This window comes from Nilaparvata lugens, chromosome 9 (genome assembly GCF_014356525.2).
Source record: "Nilaparvata lugens isolate BPH chromosome 9, ASM1435652v1, whole genome shotgun sequence".
In the NCBI taxonomy this organism is placed as follows: domain Eukaryota; kingdom Metazoa; phylum Arthropoda; class Insecta; order Hemiptera; family Delphacidae; genus Nilaparvata; species Nilaparvata lugens.
This window is the reverse complement of record NC_052512.1, coordinates 19,288,498-19,316,100: the sequence shown is the minus strand read 5'-3', so window position 1 is coordinate 19,316,100 and position 27,603 is coordinate 19,288,498. Positions and strand designations below refer to the sequence as shown.

The 27,603-nt window shown below is 33.9% G+C and overlaps 1 protein-coding gene across 2 annotated transcripts in view; it reads right to left on the bottom strand.

Annotated features, from left to right (window-relative positions):
• LOC111059816 overlaps positions 1 to 27,603 on the bottom strand; it is a 380,452-nt gene that overhangs the window by 303,041 nt on the left and 49,808 nt on the right. Inside the window, exon 5 of one of the 2 annotated variants that reach the window (XM_039435597.1) lies at positions 12,037 to 12,091. The exons of the other annotated variant lie outside the window; for it this stretch is intronic. Coding sequence (XP_039291531.1) covers positions 12,037 to 12,091 — 55 coding nt within the window. The remainder of the gene's footprint in view (positions 1 to 12,036; positions 12,092 to 27,603) is intronic. 2 annotated transcript variants of the gene reach the window in all.

Here is a 27,603-nt window from a genome sequence, read left to right as displayed (position 1 = left end):
GGCTTCCGCAAAGGTATAAGTACAGAATTAGCTGTACTAGAATTATCAAAATTTGTAACTAGCAATTTAGAGGAAAAGAATAAATGTCTAGCAGTATTTTTAGATTTAGCAAAGGCCTTCGACTCTGTTTCCCATGACTTATTAATAAAAAAGCTTGAGGCAATAGGTATAAGGGGAGTGCCACTTGAATGGTTCAGATCCTACCTCAGCAATCGACAGCAAAAAACGAAGGTTGAGAGCCATATGAGTGCAGAGGGTTCCATGAAGTTTGGAATACCTCAAGGAACAGTTTTAGGACCAATTTTGTATTCGATCTTTGCAAATGAGTTGTGCTCCATTCAAATTCAAGGTAGAGTTATAGCCTTTGCTGACGATACAGCACTCCTTTTTCAAGGAAAAAACTGGGAAGAAGTGTTCCAAACAGCAGAGATAGAACTCACAAAAATCACTAGTTGGTTAAGAAATAACTTATTGTCATTGAATTCAGAAAAAACAAAATTTTTAGCTTTTTCTTTAACAAATAGCACAAAACCACACATGACAACAATGAAGCTCCATAATTGTGATAGAAATTGTAACAATAATTGTAATTGCCCACTAATAGAACGCTCTGACAATATAAAGTATTTAGGAATAATAGTAGATGATTCATTGAAATGGAACAAACACATAACATATACAACTGCCAAAATAAGGAAGCTTATATACAAATTCTATCAATTAAGGCGTATCATAGACAAAGAAATGTTAAAAACTGTATACTTAACATTAGTTGAATCTCTTTTAAGGTACGGTCTGTTAGTTTGGGGTGCAGCTAACTTCAGTTTTATAGATCCATTATTTAAAACTCAAAAACGCATTTTGAAAATAATGGGAAACAGGGAAATCCAGTTTTCAACTGTAGAATTATTTATAGAAAATAGAGTACTCAGCGTTAGGCAATTGTATATATTGTTGTTATTAGGGTATATGAAAAAACATCAAAATAGGAACCATATCATAAATCATAGCCATAATACTAGAATAAGAGAACGTTACAATCAAGAAGTACCAAGAATGAATACAGCGTTTGGGCAAAGATCACTAGGATATTCAGGGCCTACAATATCTAATAGAATACCATTAGAAATCAAAGGAGAGGAAAATTTCAATAGGTTCAAAAGAAAAATTAGACATTGGTTATTCAGTATTGGGATACAAAGTAGTGAGGAACTAATAGTAAGTAGGATTTAGATTTAAGCAGTATTCTTTTTAAAATAAGGTAATTTATATGTAGAAAATAGTACCTCGGTTTAGTATCTTTGTACTAGGTGATGCTTAGGGTAATAGATATAGTTTTAGATTTTTGGAATTTTTGTATTATCTGTTGTAGCATAAATTAGTATTAATTTGATGATAACCTCGACACATATAATTATTATATAGTGAGGTATCATTTTTGTAAACACTGAATATTGTTATATTATTGAAAATATATGAAAAAATATGTAATGTATGAATTTATGAATAAACTCCTCTGGATGTGTCGTCCAACATCCAGAGAAATTATTATTATTATTATTATTTATCTGTTCCATCCTCTGTCTACCCCTATTAGAAAGAGATGCTGACAATGCATTTGGCATGATATATTTATTATTTTTGAGCTAAGATACCCCAATTGTCTTCGCACTATTGTCAAATCTGAATAGTTAATATTATAAAATGTTATGAGATGTACTTCTCAGGTTATACATAGAAACGTTATTATTCACTGTAAATTCATCCTTCCTCATCTATGCATAGTAGAGAAGTTTCTTTATATAAATTTGACGTACTGTCATCACTTTAAATTCGGCAAATGTTTCACTACTAGAAAAAGCCCTTGGCCTATTAAGAACTGCTTTCATTATCATTTTTTGAAATGTGAAAATTTTATTCATGAAAACATCATACGCTCCTCCCCATATCACTAACCCATATTGCAGCACCGATTGAACATAGGCAAAGTAAAGGACCCTAAGTAATTTAATGTCTAATATTTTACGGACTTTATAAAAGATAAAGGGAATAAATTCTAAGCGTTTACAAATATATTCTATATGAGGCTCCCACTTAAGGTTACAATCAACCATGATGCCAAGATACTTTATAGATTTTTCATTTTTTAGTTGAGGGCATGCACAATCCTTCCATTTCTCAAAATCACAATTTGTATGTATTTTTAAATTCATAGCATCATTTGGTTGACCAACAATTGTAGGAGAAAATGTAATATATTTAGTTTTTGATGTATTTATACTCAATGTATTAATATCAAGCCATTGTTTAACAATGGATATCACTCTTTCTGCTCTCGAGTACGTCTCTAACCATGAGCGGTCCTTAACTATTACAGCCGTATCGTCAGCAAAGAAAATTATTTTCGAACTATCAATATTCAGTTTAAAGATGTCGTTGATATAGAGTAAAAATAAAATCGGGGACAAGACGGTACCTTGTGGTAATCCAAAGTCGTTAAGTTTTGTAGTATTTGATTTGTAACTGTTGTTATCAGATATTAATTGTGTCCGATCACTTAAATAATTCAAGGTGGAGTCCTCTAATCCCGTACCTCTCCATTTTTTTTAGTAATTTATTGTGGGGTATGGTATCATAGGCTTTTGCCAGGTCAATCATTATAGCTAGGCATTTGTTGTTATTGGAAGACATGGCTTCAGAAAATTCATTTGTAAAAGCGGCCAGAGCATCCTCAGTATTTTTGTTACTTTGGAAGCCATATTGATCCCTATGAATTATGTTGTGATTGTTTATGAAACCCATCAATCTAGTTTTGATTGCTTCCTTCATTATTTTTGCTAGATTACTGATTAAACTTATGGGTCTATAATTCTCTGGAAGATCAACGTTACCTGACTTGAAAAGCGGTTTAATTCTGGCTGTCTTGAAGCAAATCGGGAATTTACCAGCCTCAAAGCATTTATTAATGATGAAACATAAAGGTTCTGCAATCCAAGTAGATATTTTCTTTATTGTAATATTATTGATATGGTCTAGTCCGGGGCTTGCTGAATTCTTTAAATTTTTTATAATACATTTAATCTCATCACTCGTAACAGGATTCAGGGTAAAATGTTCGTTTATTAATGGGAAGTGGTCGTTGTATATTTCATCACAATCTACATTTATAGCCGGAATTTTACTAGCATATTCTCTAGGCCTACCTACATTTGCGAAAAAAATTGTTTAATTTATTGGGGTCAGTTTTGATATTATTTCCTTTGTCAGCATTTTTACCAATAATTTCCCCCATAACATTCCATAATTTATTACTATTGTTTTTGTATTCATCTAATTTATTTTTATAATAATTTGTTTTAGTGATATTGATCAATTCATTCAACTTATTTCTATAATCTTTAAACTTGTTTTTTTTTTCTTCATTGGAGTTTACATTATCATAACTTTCACAGAATAGTCTTATACTTTTATAGAATATTATATGTCAGTTCTTGAATGTGATGATGATCTAATAGGCTATCATGATACAAGTGAAATAGATGATTTATTCTCATTCGAACCTCAGAACTCAAGCAATAAAAACTCATTAAATTTGTTTCATACTAATATAAGAAGCCTGAATAAAAACTTTGAAGAATTGGTTCATCATTTGGGAAATATCAAATTTAAATTTCATATTATTGCCTTGTCAGAAACGTGGATTACGAATGATGCTCATTTCACTTACGGTCTTGAAGGGTATTATGTTGTACAGAACAAAAGTAAACATTCAAAGTGTGATGTTATATGTTTATTTGTTGACAAGTATTTTCATTTTGAAATTATCGATTTAGATATCGAAGAATCGAATTCCATCTGTATAACGTGTTTAATTGACAACATTAAATATACAGTAATTTTAATTTATCGCTCCCCAGCTACCAACATTAATAATTTCATATTAAGTCTAGACTCTTGTTTAAACAGAATAAAGGACACTACCAATGTAATTTTAATGGGCGATATAAATCTTAATATTTTAGATAACAGTAATTTAATAACTGAGTACTTGAGTACTCTGCATATCAATGGATTTGAATCCTACATCAATAAGCCGACAAGGATGGTGAATGGAAATGGTTCCTGCATAGACCACATATTTTTTAAGGAGGGGGCAAACAATAGAGACCTGCAACATGGCGTTTTTATTAAAACTAATATAACAGATCACTACAGTATTTCACTACACCTGAGTGAAGCCTTGAAAAATAACGCGGTAGCAGGGGAATTATGGACCAAAACTGTAACTGATTTCGACGGATTAATAGCTGACTTACAGGTTGAAAGCTGGGCTAATGTTTACAACACCGACAATATCGATGCAAAGGTTAGCAATTTCATAGAAAAATTAACACAACTTACAAGAAAGAACAAAAACAATCAGACTAAGTAAAAAAAATAAACCAGTAAAAAAATGGATTACACCCAGTCTAGTCAATTCAATTCGAGAAAGAGACAAATTACACAGGAAACTCTCTCAGCAGCCAAACAATATTGAATTGCAAACCCACTACAAGAACTACCGAAATACTTTGTATAATTGAATGAAAAAAGCGAAAATAGATTACTTTAATGAGAAGTTTGACGAAAATAGGAATAATGCCAAGAAAACTTGGGAATACATTCACGAGCTGCTTGAAATGAAGAAAAACACAAAAGAAATAAGCCCAGATGCAGATATACTCAACAATTACTTTGCTAAAATGCTAATGTAGGTGTATCATTTGCCAAAAAAATATCAGGAAATGCTAACGATCTCCCAGTTTCTTTATCACTATCAAATTCTTGTCGACACAGTATCTTTTTGAACCCCACAAACACAAACGAAATAATCACAATATTATAAATCAGTTGAAAAACAAATCTACTCCAGGACCAGATAACTTCACAGGACCTTTCATAAAAAAAATCTCTCACTACATAACTGGACCCTTAGAACATAATTATATTTAACAATTAATGTTTAAATGAAGGATATTTCCCAAAAAAATTCAGAGAAGCCAGAATCATCCCAATACCTAAATCCGGAGATTTGAATAAACCAGAAAATTATAGACCTATAAGCCTAGTAAGCAACCTTTCAAAAATATTGGAAAAAATAATAAAAAACAGAATTATGTGTTTTTTGGAAAAAGAGAATATAATAAATGAAAAGCTATTTGGTTTTCAAAAAAATAAGCCTACTAAAGATGCAGTCATCCACCTGAACAATATAATTTTTGACAATTTTAATAGCAATAGAAAAACTCTTGCAGTATTCATGGATCTATCGAAGACTTTTGATACCATACCTCACAATATATCATTGAACAAATTAGACAGATCTGGAATTAGAGGCAAAGCAAATGATTTATTTTCTTCGTACCTAACTGAACGGAAACAATACCTAAATCTCCATGGTCAAACTGATATTAAATAAACATCAGGGTTCGGCTTGCCTGAAGATTCTGTGTTATCACCAATTCTTTTTCTGTTGTATGTGAATGACCTACTCGAACTAAACCTCCAAGATTGCACCACCCTGTCTTTTGCAGATGACACTGTATTGATCTTCAGTGGCAAAAGCTGGGAAGAAACCTTCAATATGGCAAATAGAAACTTAATAATAGTAAAAAAATGGCTGCAAGATCATATCTTGACTTTAAATGCTGACAAAACTAACTATATCACCTTTTCACCCAATATAACTGGACAACCAGCAACAGATTTGAATCTTACAATAGGAACAACAAATAATCGCAATGAAAACACTATGGATAATGCAGAAGTACATAAAAAATTAGAAAGGGTGCACACAATTAAATATCTTGGTATACTCTTGGATCAACATATAAAATGGAACAAACACATAGACTATTTGTTTAAAGTTGAAATATCTCATCTACATTTCTTACAAAATAAATAAAATAGAAAACAAAGACATTATACGAAAAATTTACTTTGCGTATGCTCACTCATTATTTCAATACATTAATGAAGTATGCGGAGCTGCATATGATACACATTTAAAAAAATTATTTATCCTACAAAAACATATTATAAGAGCTGCATTAGGAAAGCCACGACTCTATCCTAGTAGGGAATTTTTTCTTGAATTTAAGGTCCCGACAATAAGGCAGAATTATATGAAAAACATAATACTCTATATTAATAAGAATAAATCGAATTTTGCTACACATATTTCACCCCATAATACACGTCCTAACAATAGATTTAACACAGAACTCATCAAGCTAACCATATGCAGGCACCAATTCACATATATGTAACTACATTATAAATAAGATTCCAAACGATTTTATAGATAAAAAAATCTCACGTAATTCACTAAGAAGTATAGAATATTGGATTAGGCATAATATATTCTTCAAAATAGTTGTATGAAGTATAGTATTGTACCCAACAAGCATTGTTACTAGAAACTGGGAACGATGGTATTTCAGTTTCAGGTTCTTGAACCAGGTATGTAATTGTCCCACGTATCTTGCAGGAGATTAGATTTATTGTATTTATTTTCTCTTTTTGAAAGATTAACTGTCATGATGGCCTCAAGACGTCACAATTAATTGGATATCACTCTATCATATAATATGTAGTATTCTTAAGTTTTGTTTTTCTCCAAGCTTTCTCGATTTTTGTAAATTACTGTAATACTTTCTTTAACATTATAAAATTTGAATTGTATATAAAGTACTTGAAGCAGAATAAGTGAACTGCAACTCACTGCCAACACACAAGGTTTCTTATGTTGGCAGTGCCGAATATCACATTGATAATATTGTTGTACTCAAGTCAAAATCAATGTCTATTTGTATTGTATACTCTTGTAATTAATATTGTACAAATATGTATTTGTAATTTTGGCAATAAATTCAATTCAATTCAATACTGCAACTGAAGTAACTGAATTATATTTGCAAGAAAGTTATCAAAATTTCTTCGCATGCTACGCATATTTTGATGAATAATTATTACTATTTCACTAACAACTGTACTCTCCATTAAATTTAATTGATAGATAGAAGTAGATAATTTATGAATAACAATTATAAAAACAACTAGACAAATAATCATTATCAGTTCTCATTAAGTCCTACCTTAAACAAGTTTCTATTTTACAGTTTCTGATCCATAGATACTTGAATTGTTTTGCCTTCCAAGCATTTCTCGAAGCGGCGAGGACCTTTTTCCGGCTCGGTGACAATCATTCATTTATGTAAATGCTGTTGTCCATCTGGAGATTCATGTGTCTAGTACAGAAATCCCTCTTCACTCTCCGCTTGTTGAGAATCGCCTCCTTACCGTCCGCCTGACGAATTTGACGAGAATAGGCACCGGTCCCTCACGTGATGATACGTTCCCCTCCTCCGACGTCATCCTCCTTTCCGCTCGGTGGCAGACATCGATAGCATCCGTACTCAACTTGTGACCCAGGACTTCACTCATTTTGCTTATGATTGACCCCAGATTTTCATTGGGTTCTTGAGGAATTCCTTTCACTTCAAGCATGTTAATCCGGGAATATTGCTCGACATCTTCTACCTGCTCTCTAAACCTAGCTCCTCAGTGCAGGCTGGTTGCTTGGCTGAATCGGACTAGGCGCTGAGACAGCAAATAATAGCAGCGTTGGTGGAAATGCGAGCGGCCGCAGTAACGTCTTCCACCTAGCAATGGTCGGCGTAGTTCCGCCTAGCGGACAGACAAAAGATCAAACCAGTCGGTTATTTGATCCCTCCAGCCAGGCTCAGCCAAGCAGCCTTGACAATAGAACAATGGAGTGGCGGTCTTATTCGCGTTCATCAGCAGTTTTCTTTCTCACGATTATTTTGATTTTTGTGTGTCAATAATAACTCCAGTCACCAGTAAAAAGTTTCCAGAAACGTGGTGTACTACCATATTAATGACTTTTCATGATGATTTTTAATTATTTTGAAACATTGTTGACATTCTGAGCCTTTAGGCTAAACTTGGGGTCGCTGAGAACGAATCTGCAATCAAAATCTCTCTATCACGAAAAATAACGAAAAAAATCCAAACACTTCCAAGCCAGACACCCATCTCGAATAACAAAAACGCCAAGCTGTAAGAAACCATCCTGCACTGCGGCGCTAGGTTAAGAGTGGAATTTTCATTTCTCAACCGAACAATCACCCCATTTAGCGATTCAACAGCCCCGATACACTTGTTCAATTTTCCACATTGGAGTTTGTAGTCTTTTGCTAATTGATCCACTGCCTGATGACACGCCTCAATCTAGTTACCTAGATCGGTTTATGTATCAAACAAAATTTTCCTATTCCGTACGTGTATAAGCCAGTTCTTTCCTTCATTATAGTATAGATTATTATGTTGCCTGTAACATCTAAAGATGCGACCATGTATGCTGAACCGAACCTTGAACCGCGCAGCGAACCGTGCATTCCGCCGAACATCGCGCTGTTCAGCAAACATGAGTATATGTTTCATAAAGTTGGAAATCAGCTGTTAAACATTTGCCGTACTGTACTCCGAACGCTGAACTTTTCAGTCAATCAGAGTCCTCAATTACAATCCGCCATGCAATTTGCTCTACAATATTTTGGCTATCCATCACAAGTGTGAACATGCGAGCACGTTCGCGAACATGAATACAGAAGTATATGGGCATTTTTTCATTTGATTGAATCCATGTTTTGAACAATTCATTGTTACGAATGATAAATTGATAGGACCTGATAAATATTTTCTAATTCGAATAAAATAACTTCTGAGAAAATAATGAATGAATAAATACCAATATTAAAATATTGTTGACCAAGAACTACGTGCAAGAGATACGTGGAAATGTTGAATCTATGGAATTTAGATCGGTTCTCCAGCTTTTAAATGATATGTCTTCACGCGCTGTACCCACGTCAATGAATGTCTTCTCCAAAGAAAACCTAACAAGATTTCTGGTGCGTTTTCTCATAGGCACGAGGTAACAAGCTAGAACTATGAAATTTTTTCATGACCAGCCTACTAAATAAAGAAGACTTGAGAGTGATCTTAATCTCTTCATTAGAACAAACTAAGTAAGAATATCAATGATGTAAACAACAGAAATAGTCATAATCATTAAAAAATCCATGGTGGTGGCCATGATTGATAGTATTTCTTATATCAATTGCTCTTCAGTTAAAGTGAGAGATATCAGATTGATTTGGTCACTATAGTGTTTAGAATTACCCAAACTATAATATCCGTGAGAATAGTCTCAAATTTGAGTACTCCTTTCATGATTAATATATCTTCAAGATCTTGAATCATGAATTTTTTGGGGGCAAAATTTCACTTTCAACCCTTTAAATGTATTTGCAGTCGACATACACCAATATATTATTCTGACAGTGTTGTAGAACATTGCCAAAGCTTTGAAATAACATCAAGTCGAAGACTGTTAGATCATTTGACTGAGGCTGCAGCGTCATCGGGAAAAGAGATAAAAGTGCAGTTTTCAGCGGAAAACTCGTTTTTCTTTCACCATATACCAAACCCAACAATTAAGCGTGTATCTCATTATTTCTCAAAGGTACAGACTCACGAATTGTTTCAGTCTCTTTGTTATCATGTGTTGAAAGAGAATATCCATGCTGGCAAGAACGGAAATATTAAACAGAATGGAAAAACAATATGACGGCAAAAAGTTGAAAGTGATTGTGAAAAGCGAGAATCTATGTTCTATGTATTCTGTCTGGATCTTTAATTCGTTGCACTTTGTTTCTCTCCCCAGAGGAAGAAACATAGTTTCCAGTGAATGAGTATAAGTATATATCCTTGATAATACCATGGAAATTGTCCATATCGATGATTAACACTCCAATAGTTATTTGTGCAAGTAGTGCGCAAAGTTACAGTTTGCTGCACCGAAAGAAACGTTTACGGCCGGAATGGCCTCTTGAGTGCAGCAGAGGAACTTTGCACACATCATATTTCACATTAAATTTTCCCTACAGTTACCATTGAATATGAAAAGTGGGTAATGTTCTTGGCAAATAAATTATGGGTAAAATAATGGCTGAAATTCATCAAATGTTTGTGTGTGTGATGCTGTTATTAATAACAACCTTAATTCATTTAAAAATTAATAATCCAATTGAACTTGAAAATTCTCAGCCAAAGTTCTCATTTTTATTCATTCATGAATCAGAAAAAATACAGATTCAAGATACACGCCAACAGCTGATTGAGATGGCTGCAAGATGGCTGAACGGCTGAACCGACAAGCGCGCGACCTAGCGGGAAGAATCGTACCTAAGTTTGTTTCATCCAGCTAAAAACTACAGAATCAGGATTCAGAAATTTAGACTTTTGATCGAATTACCAAGAAAAATGCTCAAAGTAAACTGAAAAATATTTATAAAAATAACATAGACAACAGAGAACACTTATTGTAGTATTCTTATGTTTTTTATTTATATGGATATCAAACGGTAATCATCTCACCTCAAAATTCGAATTTTATAATGTATATTTGCTACTTTTCTCATTGCTTGCAGTTGAAATAATAATTATCAATGGAAAAAACTATTATTTATTATTACATGATGAGAATTCGTAAACGATGATCATTTAATTATGATTTAGATGAACATTATTCTTGTTTTGGATTTCCAGATTGGGATTCTATCATAAATGTAGGGTAGCCATTGAAATGATTCTTATCTAAATCTAACCACAATCATTGTTACCAACTTAATTTTGGTTTTCGTGCACTAATCCTCCATATAACCCATCAACTATTTTGTGTTGCCATGTTGCAAATCTGGAGTGCAGAAAAAAATTTTCCCGCACTATAGCGGAAAAGTGATTCTTCGCGTTCTGTAATCAGTGCGGGAATGGCCACTTTCCAAGGTAACTGTTTAGGAAATAGAAATATGTAAATGCACATTTAGGTCCGGTTTTCGAGCTCGGGATCTATAAGTTCTGGTCTTACAAAGTCCAGGATTAAAATAAGCACTCGGGTCTAAATCGACTTTCAGAGTCACGATTTTATCTTCTAAACTCCGGGGTCTATTGGTTCTCTACTTATTTGAGTCAAGGATTTTAACGCAGTTATCATGAGGGGAATTCACAATATTTTGCTGTTGTATTGTTGGCATTATAGCAAAACAGCTGATTGCAGCGGGATAATTCAATTAAGCATACTCTCCAAATTATGTTGTAAAATATTATCTTGTGAAAATACGTTTTGGTTTATTTGTAGGCCTGATTCAAATGATAACTTGAAAAATAAACATTCCATTTTACGTTATGCTATAAATGATCAATGATCCTAATCATTGATTTTGAAATAAAAATTTCATTAGGCTATTTAGTTTGGAAACCTATTTGGTTTGAAAAAAAATGGAATAATAATTTATTATTGATATATTTTTATGATCAATATGTTGAATATGACGTTGATTAATAACATTCAGATTGGAATATAAATTCCGAGGCAATCCTTGTATTATTTTTCTTGAACATTTTCAGGTTATTTCGTTAAACTAGGTTAGTTTTTCACGCATAATTCTCATGAACTTTTATTCCAAAATAGACTTGCAAACTATAGATTATGAATTGAGATGAACTAATCCACATAATTTAGGTATTCCATGTCTATTAGACTTTTGACCTACTCCAAAACAATAACTGAATTGTGTTCGCTCAGATGATTCTAGAACTTAAATTCAACCCCAGTCGATGATTTAAAATCACGCTTTTTTAAGTTCTGAACTTAACGTTCTTTGATAAATCCTCGACTCGGGAAGAGGCAAGAATCTTATTCAAGTCCTGGACTTATAAACCCTTCACTCAGAAAGCGAAATTATAAACTTCAGGGTCCAACGTGATCTCTTAACTCCAGAGTCTACTTAAGTCCATGACTACGTTAACGCTCTGACTCGGAAAGCCAATTTTCTGACTCCAGACTTTAAAGCCAGTTAAAGTCTAGAACTTAGCTGAATCCCGAGCTCGGAAACCGGCCCTTTAACTCACTTGGGAAATCCAAACGTTGCGCTATTCCCATCTTTAACAAGACAAAGTGTTCCTTCTGCAAAATTCAAAGTAATTGAAATTATCAGTTGTTGATGAATCATATCATCACTATAAAGAAAGATATTAATGCATAATAATATCACCATGAAGATAATTTATGCATGAGCGAAGTGAGGACTAAGATTCAAGTCGACGGATTTGCATTTGTCTTTATGTTCATATTTATGTTTCGCATTGACGACGAAACGCAGCAATAGATTTTCATGAAATTTGACAGGCATGTTCCTTTTTGAATTTCTTATCGACGTATATAGGGTTTTTTGAGAAGTTGTATTTCAATAATAATACAAAAGGATAAATCTGGTGTGGTACACTCACACAACTTTCCTTGCTTATTGAACTATAAGCCTCATTCTTAAACGAGAATAATCCAGAGGAATAACATAATGACGATTGACGGCTACATAATTTATCATATAAAACTACGATCATACTATTTTATATCATTGTTTTGAGAGTAGGCTACATTTTCCATTGTGGAAATTATGTTACAATTCGATGTTTTTTCAAAAGTCGTCGAAGCAGCTGTTCTACAGATGAGATATCTCGACTACGTGCTTTTTTCGAATAAGTTGCTCTACCTACCTACCTCATGCACGAGAAGGAGGTTGCAAAGTCCATTTCTCGAAGATGGGGTGGACCACCTGTTAGTTTCTCAGGAAGGAGACTCATGCCAGTTGATAGAGTTGATAAATAACTATACAGGGAATGAGTTCGGAAAATATCCAACAAGTCATTTTTGAGAAAAACGTGATAGAAATTCAACAAAATGCATTTTTCTCAAGAATATTAAGGAGCTCCTTGCAATTTTCCCAAAAATAAAACTCAGATCAATTGATGGAGCTTATAAAAAGCTATCCAGGGTATAGATTTGAAGAAAATCTCGAAAAGAGAGCCGTTTTCGAGAAAATCGTGAAAAACATGGTTTTCTAGTCATTATCCGCCATTTTTCCGCCATCTTGAATTGAATGTTATTGCATTTCTTATTGACGTATCCTCATGGTATAAGGACCTTGATTTTAAAATTCCAAGTCAATTGGTTAAATAGGAATGTAGTTATCATATTCACAGACATACACATACACACACACACACACACACACACACACACACACCACACACACACACACAGAGCTGGACTATTCATTGCAAGCAATGAGGCATGCAATTGATAACTCAAAGTAGCTTATTATTTCCTCCCGAATTTTTCTGCTCTGCTCGATAAGCTTTTGTTGATAGTAGCATAGTTGTTTACAACAAATTATTGTCGATAAAACAACCCAAACAGCGATTGGTTATTCATACACCAATATCTCGCTAACACGTCAGGACAGGACATAAATTCACTCTGATGGACAGTATTAGAGGAGGCTTTGATTTCAAACTGCGTGAGGTCTACTGTTCACAAAACTAATAGTAAACTTGATTTAAAACACTTTGGGGAAAGCAAGCGGTGTAACGATGGGGTTTCTTCGGTTCCAGGCTATATACTACTAGTAGTTCTGTGAACAATAGACCTCACGCAGTTTTGTCATCCACAAGTATCTGATGTCACCTGTTCTAGTTGTTTCAGTAGAATCAAAATTCACAGTTGAATCATAATTCACTCTTAAAGGCTTTATTTTGTTTTCTCAAAGATCAGAATCACACTCATGTAATAAACTCAGTTAACGTTTGAATTTGTATCCCATATGATAATTCATTCAGTTCCGTGATAATCTTTCCATGTGATGGAAATATTTCTCAACCATTTAAATTTTTTTTTCAATCAAGAATATTATAATTTCTTCAGCACTTTTTAGTTCATTATTTCATTTTTTATTCTATTTTCAATCACATTGTTTTTCAAATGTGAGAATATTGATACTGATGGGCACGCATGATAAAAAATATTGAAACCCTACATTATCGACCAAACGAAGTGAGGTCTAAGTTTCAAGTCGACGATTTTGCATTTCTCTTTATGTTTTATATTATCATGATTTTATGTTTATATCAATGTTCCGCATTTACAGCAAAACGCGGCAATAGATTTTCATGAAATTTGACAAGTATGTTCTTTTTTGAATTTCATGTCGACGTATATAATAAGGTTTTTTAAAAATTTTGCATTTCAAGGATGATACAAAAAGAAAAGGAGTCTCCTTCTAACGCCAATATTACAGTAAAAATCAGACTATAGAATCATTGACCGAGCGAAGTGAGGTAAAAGATTCAAGTCGACGGTTTGGCATTTCTCTCAATGTTCAAATGTTTGAATGTTTGAATGTTTAAATGTTTAAATGTTTAAATGTTTAAATGTTTAAATGTTTAAATGTTTAAATGTTTGAATGTTTAAATGTTTAAATGTTTAAATGTTTAAATGTTTAAATGTTTAAATGTTAAAATGTTTAAATGTTTAAATGTTAAAATGTTTGAATGTTTAAATGTTTAAATGTTAAATGTTTAAATGTTTAAATGTTTAAATGTTAAATGTTAAATGTTTAATGTTTGAATGTTTAAATGTTTAATGTTTAAATGTTTAAATGTTTAAATGTTTAAATGTTGAATGTTTAAATGTTTAATGTTTAAATGTTTAAATGTTTAAATGTTTAAATGTTTAAATGTTTAAATGTTTAAATGTTTAAATGTTAAATGTTTAAATGTTTAAATGTTTAAATGTTTAAATGTTTAAATGTTTAAATGTTTAAATGTTTAATGTTTAAATGTTTAAATGTTTAAATGTTTAAATGTTTAAATGTTTAAATGTTTAATGTTTAAATGTTAAATGTTAAATGTTTAAATGTTAAATGTTTAAATGTTTAAATGTTTAAATGTTTAAATGTTTGAATGTTTAAATGTTTAAATGTTTAAATGTTTAAATGTTTAAATGTTTAAATGTTTAAATTTTAAATGTTTAAATGTTTAAATGTTTAAAATGTTTAAATGTTTAAATGTTTAAATGTTTAAAATGTTTAAATGTTTAAATGTTTAAATGTTTAAATGTTTAAATGTTTAAATGTTTAATGTTTAAATGTTTAATGTTAAATGTTAAATGTTTAAATGTTTAATTTTAAATGTTTAATGTTTAAATGTTTAAATGTTTAAATGTTTAAATGTTTAATGTTTAAATGTTTAAATGTTTAAATGTTTAAATGTTTAAAGTTTAAATGTTAAATGTTTAAATGTTTAAATGTTTAAATGTTTAAATGTTTAAATGTTTAATGTTTAAATGTTTAAATGTTTAAATGTTTAAATGTTTAAATGTTTAAATGTTTAAATGTTTAAATGTTGAAATGTTTAAATGTTTAAATGTTTAAATGTTTAAATGTTTAAATGTTTAAATGTTTAAATGTTTAAATGTTTAAGTTTAAATGTTTAAATGTTAAATGTTTAAATGTTTAAATGTTTAAATGTTTAAATGTTTAAATGTTAAATGTTTAAATGTTTAATGTTTAATGTTTAAATGTTTAAATGTTTAAATGTTTAAATGTTTAAATGTTTAAATGTTTAAATGTTTAATGTTTAAATGTTTAAATGTTTAAGTTTAAATGTTTAAATGTTTAATGTTTAAATGTTTAAATGTTTAAATGTTTAAATGTTTAAATGTTTAAATGTTTAAATGTTTAAATGTTAAATGTTTAAATGTTTAAATGTTTAAATGTTTAAATGTTTAAATGTTTAAATGTTTAAATGTTTAAATGTTTAAATGTTAAATGTTTAAATGTTTAAATGTTTAAATGTTTAAATGTTTAAATGTTTAAATGTTTAAATGTTTAAATGTTTAATGTTTAAATGTTTAAATGTTTAAATGTTAAATGTTTAAATGTTTTAAATGGTTAAATGTTTAAATGTTTAAATGTTTAAATGTTTAATGTTTAAATGTTTAATGTTTAAATGTTTAAATGTTTAAATGTTTAAATGTTTAAATGTTTAAATGTTAAATGTTTAAATGTTTAAATGTTTAAATGTTTAAATGTTTAAATGTTTAAATGTTAAAATGTTTGTTTAAATGTTTAAATGTTTGAATGTTTAAATGTTTGAATGTTTAAATGTTTAAATGTTGAATGTTTAAATGTTTAAATGTTTAAATGTTTAAATTTTAATGTTTAAATGTTTAAATGTTTAAATGTTTAAATGTTTAAATGTTTAAATGTTTAAATGTTCAAATGTTTAAATGTTTAATGTTTGAATGTTTAAATGTTCAAATGTTCAAATGTTCAAATGTTCAAATGTTCAAATGTTTAAATGTTCAAATGTTTAAATGTTCAAATGTTTAAATGTTCAAATGTTCAAATGTTCAAATGTTCAAATGTTTAAATGTTTAAATGTTTAAATGTTTGAATGTTTGAATGTTTAAATGTTCAAATGTTCAAATGTTCAAATGTTCAAATGTTTAAATGTTTGAATGTTTGAATGTTTGAATGTTTGAATGTTTAAATGTTTAATGTTTGAATGTTTGAATGTTTAAATGTTTAAATGTTAAATGTTAAATGTTAAATGTTTAATGTTTGAATGTTTGAATGTTTAAATGTTTGAATGTTTAAAATGTTCAATGTTTAAATGTTTGAATGTTTGAATGTTTGAATGTTTGAATGTTTGAATGTTTGAATGTTTGAATGTTTGAATGTTTGAATGTTTGAATGTTTAAATGTTTGAATGTTTGAATGTTTAAATGTTTAATGTTTAATGTTTAAATGTTTAAATGTTGAAATGTTCAAATGTTTAAATGTTCAAATGTTTGAATGTTTGAATGTTTGAATGTTTGAATGTTCAAATGTTTGAATGTTTAAATGTTTAAATGTTCAATGTTTAAATGTTTGAATGTTTGAATGTTTGAATGTTTGAATGTTTGAATGTTTGAATGTTTGAATGTTTAAATGTTTAAATGTTCAATGTTTAAATGTTTAAATGTTCAAATGTTTAAATGTTTGAATGTTTGAATGTTTAAATGTTCAAATGTTCAAATGTTCAAATGTTTAAATGTTTGAATGTTTAAATGTTTGAATGTTTGAATGTTTGAATGTTTAAATGTTTAAATGTTCAAATGTTCAAATGTTCAAATGTTTAAATGTTTAAATGTTCAAATGTTCAAATGTTTAAATGTTTAAATGTTCAAATTTTTAAATGTTTAAATGTTTTAAATGTTTAAATGTTTAAATGTTTAAATGTTTCAATGTTTAAATTATCAAGTACACCCTGAGTCCCTTCAGAGGTAGGCGATTGATACCCAGGTGTTGCTCCTGGATGACTTAGCTCAGTTGTAATGTGGGCGTGGAAAGGAGACAAGTCAAAGTTCCTCTTCTTCCTTCTTTGTGCCTTAGCTGGCGCGGACAGCACCTCCTGGTACTTCTGACGGCGTGGAGGTCGCTCTCTTCTCTGATGACACCACTTCGAGTTAACTTTGTATTGGCCTTACAGCCTCGGTTCCGCTCCAGTATAGTAGGAAGAGGAAAGATAGACAGGAGGGACGGCAGCCAACGGGCCGCTGTGCCCGTAGAGGATAGACGGTGAGGGACGGCAGTCAATGTGCCCTGGGAGGATGGATGGATAGGGATGGTAGCCAACTGGCCGCTGTGCCCTGGGAGGATGGAAGGATAGGGATTGCAGCCAATCGTCCGCTGTGCCCATGGAGGATGAGAGGAGAGGGATGTATGGCAGCCAACGGGACGCTGTTGCAGGAGAGGAGGACAGGGATGGACGGAAGCCAACGGGCTGCTGTATCAGGAGAGGAGTACAGGGACGGACGGCAGCCAATGGGCCGCTTTACCAGGAGGGGTGGACAGGGACGTATGGCAGCCAACAGGCTGCTGTACAAGGTGCAGGAATGTTTGGAGCAGAATGCTAGGAGCGGAATGCTGTGGTCTGGGGCTCGTCCGGCGTTTATATACCCTCCCAAAGTAGTGGGGATGGAGTTGCACCACCGCCAGAGGCCGTAAGAATTGTATTGATGCATGGAAGATGGTGCACCATCGGTACCCTCTTTATCTCCGCGTTCAGCCAGCTTTGCTGATAGCCAAGCATCTTTCAATATTATTATTTATTATTTCCTCGTCACAATTTTAGTTCGTGACACCCCACTCCCACTTGGGGTGGGGGGGATCGGAGTCCTCTATGGCACCACCTTAAAAGGTGTGATCACCTTAAGAGGTGTATACCTCTCAGGCTCACCTTTAGAGGTGTATGCCTCTCAGGCATCACCTTTAGAGGTGTATGCCACTTGCTATGAGCGTCATCTATACCTGGTCCACAGGTACATATTTGAATTGTCCACTCGGTAATCAGACTTTTATGAGTGGCTTGCCGGCCCGTTTATGCTTACCAGGTGTCGAGACTCGGTGACAGTGGATCCTTATTCCTTTAGAGAACTGATGTGGGTTCTGTGCCGAACACTATTTTTAATTCAGGCCTTTTCCCAATTCATAATAGTAAATTTAATACGCAATAGACTAGAGCCATTATTGTGAGTTAGCGAAATAAATTATTTTCTCTCTCTATTATGAACGGCCATGACTTCGAGTTTCCCATGATAGATATTTAAAAATTGTGGCTCCAAGTTGTCGGGGAACGTAGATTATGGAATTATCTCTAAAACGTAGCCTTCCTGTCGCGACATGGAGGGCGATAAGCTGGAAAACAGCAAGCATTGAAATTATAACAAACTACCGATTTTGCAGTTACTATTTGGTCCAAAGGCTCTAGAAGCCACGCGACGATTCGTCAAATTGATTCCTTTCGCCCAATAGGAGACCTGTTTCTAAATACAGTAGTGGGGGGAATCCCCAACCACAAGACCAGATTACGTTTTGGAGGACACTTTGCTAGGAGCACTACGAGAGTAGAGATGTAGTCATTATGTTTCTCCGTTTTTGGGCAAGTTTATATCATTAGTTAATGTAGGAGCTAGTTTTATTTTTATTAGAGTTTAAATTTTCTAGTAGTGCCATGTCCTGAAAGGTTTAATTGTGTTTCTTCATCATGTACGAATAATTGTTTCTTCAAATAACCGCTAAGGTACGTAAAATAAGGTTAAAATATAATTTAGGGAATTTAATTGATTGAAACTTCCATAAGAGTAATGTATTAACAAAGCCTGTTATTTTTCAAGTTAATAATATTGATTGAGAATAGTCCTTTTGATTTTATTAGTGATGGAAGATAATTATAAATTTTTTTCTAAAGGAGTATAGAAAGTTTTCAGTTACGTTACATTTGAGTTATTGTTTCTGGAGATATATTATCGTAGAGTATTGCTGAAAGTCAGGAAGATAGCCTTTAAATTGGAATGAAATTTTTAAGATTATGTTCATATTGAGTTTAAGACTCAATTTTATATTTTTCTGACTGTGTTTTCTCATGGCATTAAGGCTTTTAACTGAACGCTAATTTATTAAATTCTAACAGAACTTTTGAACTATTTGTGAAGAAAGATCCATTAATTCTGATGCAAAGAATCAGTAGTTTAAAGATAAAAATCTATATAAAATGAGGATTCAAATAGAATGAGAGAATTAAATTAATTGTCATCAATAGATAACTCCTGTTTTAGCTTTTGATGAATTGTAGGAAGAGTTAGAAATTAATGCTGTAATACATTTATTTACAGCAGTTCATGTGTGTCCCCAAACCAACTTCATGTACTACCACCACTTTGGTTCCACAATTTTATGTAACACCGCTTCAAGACACCCGTTCAGATGACAGGTCTAGGGACGTAAGAGGACGTCGCCGTCAAGCCAAATTCAACCGGTAAAAGTTCACCGCCAAAAACAAGGTACTGTAACCCCGACGATAAAGCAACGTACAGACCAACGAAAGTGCAGTGTAGTGAAACAAAGGTTCATTCGAGAATGTCAATCAAAAGTGGGGATTCAAAATTATTATGAAATGGGCTATATGGGTTACTATCGACGAAATTTGGGTTCAACGGGATTTTCTTTCTTGAGTAATTTCATGTTGAAATTAATTTGTTATTTTATGACTGATATTGTTTGGTTTTGTGACGTATTGCTATCTAAATGAGGGATAGTAATGCGCCCCCAAATCAGATGAAGAATGTCAACAAAGTAACATGAAATTTTTGTTTCTGTTGTTCGATTTTAGTTGCCAATGTTTATTGAAGTTGTTTGTTTTTTTTTAATTATTTCAAAGTGTAGTGTTAGTTTATAGTAGAAACCTAGTAAATCAGGCATGGCAAGATTAATTGAAGTTTTCTTGACTCTAGCCCATCCACCTGCATGAATTAGGTACAGACTCAGGTATTTTCTAGATGTGTCGGCCTATTTCTAAATTCTAAATTTTATTCAAAATTATCTTTTTTATCATTTTTTAAAAGGTTAGGCACAGTTCCTTGGACGGTGGGACTACTTCCTCGATGGTCGAAGACTGTGTTGGCTCTTCTACATCTATATCTGTTGAGTGTGGTATTTACTCCTCCACATCAATGGCAGTGGGGGGTGGTATTGTCTCTTCCACATCCATGATAGTGGCGGGGTGGTATTGACTTTTCCACATCCCTCTCAGAGTTACCACTTGTGTTGGTGGCTGGGGCATGAATCACGGTGTGCCATTCAGAGTCAGTCATCTCATCAGGGTGATCAATCATATCGTCCCAAGATGCTTGTCTTGGAATATATGACAATTCCACCCTGGTATCAATCAAGGCATTGAGTTTGACTCCATTCAAAACAACCTGCTTGAATATCCTTCTGTTGCAACTTTTGTTGTCCTGAGATTTTGAATCTATGGCTGATATTGTTGGCACTGTTGCTGTCCTACTCCCCAATAAGAGCGATCGCGACTTAATAGGCTGACTTGGATTCAATTGGGGAGGATCCCACTCTACCTCTTTCGAATGTGTGAATATTCTCTCTATTTTCATGCATAAATTCCATGCCTGATAGCAACTCTTGTCCAAGTCCTTCCATTATAGATGCCGCTAGTGGAACTGTGATTTGTTCTATTGTTATGTTAGTTGTCACCTTCCCATTCAAGAGGGTAGACCGTCCATCAGCTAATATCGCGTGGTGATGAGTTAGTACCTTCCTCATCATCCCTTTTTTTTGAGAACTTCATAAACCTCATTACTCATATAATTGACTTCAGCGCTAGTATCTACCAATGCCCGACACTTCTTACCACCGATTGTCACGGTAATGAATAGTCTGTTGTCCCTTGATGACTCTTCAATCACAGGAATCATGTGTGCTGTTTGCATCACTGCTGTCTTGTTCTGAGTTTTATTCTCCTTCTGCACATCACAGACATATTTCAGTGCTCTCTTTCCGCGCCTTTTACATGTCCCGGGATATCGGGACAGTGTGATCTCCAGTGCCCCGGTCTCTTGTATTGCCAACACACGGGTTCAGACTCACCAAGAGATGGTCTGTTACTAGTAGGGGTTATAACTGTCTAAACCTCGAGCCTTGTAATCTTTTTCATGTCCTCAGTCATGTGAACTCTCGAATTCTGTCTATTCTGTTTCTCCTCTGCCTTGATTTGTTCATACTCCCTCACGATTTTTCCCAATTCATTGATACTATGAACATCTGATTGTTGAATATACATTTTGTACCGGGGGAGGAGATTCTTATACACTCTCTGTAATTCATTTTAATCTGTAAAACCTCCTCGATGCCTCATGAGTGTCAGTACATCTTCGAGAAATTCGTCAAACGACTCACTTTCCCTTTGCTTCCTTGCCTGAATAGGATTTTCCAGGTCTTTGTCATAGGTAAGTGGATAGTAGCGTGATCTGAAATCTGTCACAAAATTGTCCCATGATCTCTACTGGTCACGACGATTACGCATCCATAGCATAGCTTTACCAACTAGTAATTCAGGTAGCGTGACTAGTAGTTGGTTGCCAGAAAGCCCATAGGCTTGTTGTAGCTCATCCAGCCTTTCTAAGAAGCTGGGAGCATCTGATTGGCCATCAAATGACAGTCTCCAGTTTCTTACTTTGTCGCATACTGCCTTTGGGTCCATAAGGGGATTTGTGTGAATATTGGTTCCAACCATATTATGAGCACCTGTCACTGAGTGACCAGTTTCCCCAATGCTCCCGCTCATTATACCGGGTCTTGGGCTGGGATAACGTACAGCCATCTTCTTATGTTGTTCTACTAACAACCTTCTCAACTCAGCAAGTGTTCCACATGACACTTTGCCCCAATCTTGTAGGGAATTAAACGCTTCTTCCTTTTTCAATTTATACATCCAATAAACTCTGGGGTCGGTTATCACCTTGGGGTTCACGTCCTCGACCAACTGACACTCTGTCAGCTCCTGGTGTTCAGCATCTAAATCAGCCTCGCCCTGTTCACTTATGATTCTTACTTCGTTGCCTTGTGCCCCAAGTGCGGGCGCCAATCTATCACGTACACCCTGAGTACCTTCAGAGGTACTGGGTGATTGATACCCAGGTGTTGCTCCTGGACGACTTAGCTCAGTCGTAATGTGGGCGGGGGAAGGTGGCAAGTCGAAGTTCCTCTTCTCCCTTGTTTGTGCCTTAGCTGGCGTGGACAGCACCTCCTGGTGCTTCTGACGGCATGAAGGTCGCTCTCTACTCTGATGACGCCACTTCAAAGTAATTTTGTATTGGCCTTATGGCCTCGGTTCCGATCCAGTATAGTAGGAAGAGACGGGAGGGACGGCAGCCAACAGGCTGCTGTGCCCTGGGAGAATGGAAGGATAGGGATGGCAGCCAACGGGCCGCTGTGCCCTGGGAGGATGGAAGGATAGGGACGGCAGCCAATGGGCTGCTGTGCCCTGGGAGGATAGGTGGGAAGGGACGGCAGCCAATGGGGCACTGTGCCCTGGGAGGATGGAAGGATAGGGACGGCAGCCAACGGGCCACTGTGCCCTGGAGGATAAGTGGAAAGGGACAGCAGCCAACAGGCCGCTGTGCCCTGGGATGATGAGAGGAGAGGGACGTATGGCAGCCAACAGGCCACTGTATCAGGAGAGGAGGACAGGGACGGGTGGCAGCCAATGGGCTGCTGTTCCAGGAGAGGAGGACATGGACGGATGGCAGCCAACGGGTCACTGTACCAGGAGAGGAGGACAGGGACGTATGGCAGCCAAGGGCCACTGAACAAGGAGCAGGAAGGTTGGGAGCGGAATGCTATGAATTGAATGCTGTGATCTGAGGCTCGTCCAGCGTTTAAATCCTAGACCAGTTATAGAATAGACATGCTGGGAAGTCTAGCCTCTGAAGCAAACATCTACTGCCAAATCCACCCATCTTGACGTCACAACCAAGCTAACAACAATTCATTGTTCAACAACAATGTAAATTAAACACCACAAACTCTCACACAACAAACTCAGAAAAGTTTTCTATAATTCCTTTACAATGCGTGAGGTCACTGTTGTGACGTCAAGATGGGTGGATTCGGCTGTAGATGTTGGCTTCATCGACTTTCAGTATGAATATACAATGAGCCGTGTCTATTCTATAACTGGTCTAAGGTTCATATACTCTCCCAAAGTAGAGGGGATGGAGTTGCGTCACCGCCAGAGGCGGTAAGAATAAATTGTCTTGATGCGCGGAAGATGGTGTGCCATTGGTACCCTCTTTATCACCGCGTTCAGCCAGCTTTGCTGATAGCTGAGCATCTTTCAATAATATTATCAATCATTCTCTCGTCACAGTTTCACTTTGTGTGGAAATGTTTAAATGCTTTTAATTTATGATTGTTTTAATATTAAAATGTTTATATGTTGCACATTTATGGCTAAACATGGTAATAGATACCCATGAAATTTGACAGGTATATTCCTTTTTAAATTGTGCATCAACATATATACAAGGTTTTGGAAATTTTGCATTCCAAGGATAATATAAAAGGAAAAAGGAGCCTTCTTCATACGTCAATATTAGAGTAAAAAACAAACTATAGAATTATCTATTGTGCCTGACCTTTTAAAAGATGATAAAGAAGATAATTTTGAATAAAATTTAGAATTTAGAAATAGGCCGACACATCTAGAAAACACCTGAGTCTATACCTAATTCATGCAGGTTAACGGGCTAGAGTCAAGAAAACTTCAATTAATCTTGCCATGCCTGATTTAATAGGTTTCTACTATAGAATAACACTACACTTTGAAATAATTAAAAAAAAAACAAACAACTTCAATAAACATTGGCAACTAAAATCGAACAACAGAAACAACAATTTCATGTTACTTTGTTGACATTCTTCATCTGATTCGGGGGCGCATTACTATCCCCGTTTAGATAGCAATACGTCACAATACCAAAAAATATCAGTCATAAAATAACCAATTGATTTCAACATGAAATTACTCTAGAAAGAAAAGCCCGTTGAACCCAAATTTCGTCGATAGTAACCCATATAACCCATTTCATAATAATTTTGAATCCCCACTTTTGATTGACATTCTCGAATGAACCTTTGTTTCACTACACTGCACTTTTGGTGGTCTGTACGTTGCTTTATCGTCGGGGTTACAGTACCTTGTTTTTGGCGGTGAACCTTTACCGGTTGAATTTGGCTTGACGGCGACGTCCTCTTACGTCCCTAGACCTGTCGTCTGAACGGGTGTCTTGAAGCGGTGTTACATAAAGTTGCGGAACCAAAGGGGTGGTACATGAAGTTGGTTTGGGGACACACATGAACCGCTGTAAATAAATGTATTACAGCATTAATTTCTAACTCTTCCTACAATTCATCAAAAGCTAAAACAGGAGTTATCTATTGATGACAATTAATTAAATTCTCTCATTCTATGTGAATCCTCATTTTATATAGATTTTTATCTTTAAACTACTGATTCTTTGCATCAGAATTAATGGATCTTTCTTCACAAATAATTCAAAAGTTCTGTTAGAATTTAATAAATTAGCGTTCAGTTAAAAGCCTTAACGCCATGAGAAAACACAGTCAGAAAAATATAAAATTGAGTCTTAAACTCAATATGAACATAATCTTAAAAATTTCATTCCAATTTAAAGGCTATCTTCCTGACTCTCAGCAATACTCTACGATAATATATCTCCAGAAACAATAACTCAAATGTCACGTAACTGAAAACTTTCTATACTTCTTTAGAAAAAAATTTATAATTATCTTCCATCACTAATAGAATCAAAAGGACTATTCTCAATCAATATTATTAACTTGAAAAATAACAGGCTTTGTTAATACATTACTCTTATGGAAGTTTCAATCAATTAAATTCCCTAAATTATATTTTAACCTTATTTTACGTACCTTAGCGGTTATTTGAAGAAACAATTATTCGTACATGATGAAGAAACACAATAAAACTTTTCAGGACATGGCACTACTAGAAAATTTAAACTTTAATAAAAATAAAACTAGCTCCTACATTAACTCATGATATAAACTTATAAACTTGCCCAAAAAGGGCGAAACATAATGACTACATCTTTACTCTCGTAGTGCTCCTAGCAAAGTGTCCTCCGAAACGTAATCTGGTCTCTCGACTGGGGAATCCCCCCACTACTGTATTTAGAAACAGGTCTCCTATTGGGTGAAGGGAATCAATTTGACCAATCGTCGCGTGGCTTCTAGAGCCTTTGGACCAAATAGTAACTGCAAAATCGGTAGTTTGTTATAATTTCAATGCTTGCTGTTTCCCAACTTATCGCACACTATGTCGCGACAGGAAGGCTAAGTTTTAGAGATAATTCCATAATCTACATTCCTGGACGACTCGGAGCCACAATTTTTAAATATCTATCATGGGAAACTCGAAGTCATGGCCGTTCATAATAGAGAGAGAGAAAATAATTTATTTCGCTAACTCACAATAATGGCTCTAGTCTATTGCGTATTAAATTTACTATTATAACTTGGGAAAAGGCCTGAATTAAAAATAGTGCTCGGCACACTATATAATAAGAGAGAGTAGGGTTTTGTTTGTCTGTGTGTTAGTTTGTTCGTGTGTTTGCTTGTTTGTTTGTTCGTTTTTTTGCATCAAAACAACTCAACTTGTAGATTGCATATCGGAAAAACGGAATGATATAGATCTCCAAATTCTGCACAAAGATTCTAAAAATATCAATCTCATGCACCTGGGAGCCCAAATTTCGATTTTCCCTCCAGATTTTTTAGAATTAATGTTCAAATAGAGAAATCACCAAATCATATGGTCGAAATTGAAAAAGGTACATCTGTTTCTATTATTGCTTTCAACCTGATACCACTTAACCTCAATAATATTGTTTTGATAATTGAAAGATATTTTTGATCATAATGATAATATTTCCATTAGAGATATAATAATAGTATTGTTTTGATAATTAATGAATATTTTCATTTTCAAAAACTCTGTATAATAATATGGTCAATGTGAATCAGCTGCATCAAAGAAATTATCTCAAAAACATCTGTTTAGAAAAAACATAGTTTTAATACTTCGTTTTCCTTATGCAATGAAATGCATACACGTGGTGTGGATCATTAATTTCTCAGCTAGAACAGTTTTTTGAGACAAAGTGCTAAATAAACGTCTGTAGTTTCATCAATGCTTTATCGGGAATATGAAAACGCATGCAGTTAATAATATGTCTTTGAATAAAGGTGTTGATATCTACATAAAGAAATTATTCTTTTCCATTTTTATTGAATTGAAATTTCAAAATTATTCGAGCCCTGATAGAATGACTGATTCACTGTACTGTCAGTCGAAAATTTTAATATTGGAATGAGGGGTATTCTGGCAAGCTGAGTAAACAAATAAGGTCATATTATGGACCTTTCCATTATATATTCAAATGAAAAATCAGTTTTGTGGGTTGTCAAAACTCCCTCTGAAAAAGAAACTACTCAACTTATTCTATCTTTTACTAAAATAACAATGATCATCCATCCATCTATCATCTTCTATACTATAATAAAGGAAAGAACTGGATTATACACGTATACAGGTGTAAATTATCCCATAGGAAAATTATATTTGAGGCATCATAACGTCTGAACTACTGGACTGATTGACTCAAAATTTTACATATCGATTCTTGCACAACCGAGCGAGGATGGTTATAGACCCATTTTAAATTCTTCAAGATTTGATTACATTAAGTTGTCAGACTGTCCAGTTTTCAATTATTTGCCATGCTTCCAGTTGTTGTATGGAAGCAGCAGAACATTTCTCTTGGAAGGGAAATAAGAAGATATGATTATGATTGGGGATCCTTTCCGAGTCATAAAAGCAGATTTTCCATCGCACCCAAGTTTTTTCCGCCATTTTGGAACCGCCATTTTGAATCCAACTTCTCTTTTTTAATTGAAATGTGGTCATATTCCGATACAGATTTTCCAGAGGAAAGGTATATCAAACCTTTCAAAATTTATTTTCATTCATTTCCTTTATTATAGTATAGAAGATGATGGATAGATGAATATATCATCGATCTATCTGTCATCTTCCATCTATATAATAAGAGAGAGTAGAGTTGTGTTTCTTCGTGTGTTCATGTGTTCGTTTGTTCCTGTGTTCGCATCAAAACATGTCAACTTGTGGATTGCATAA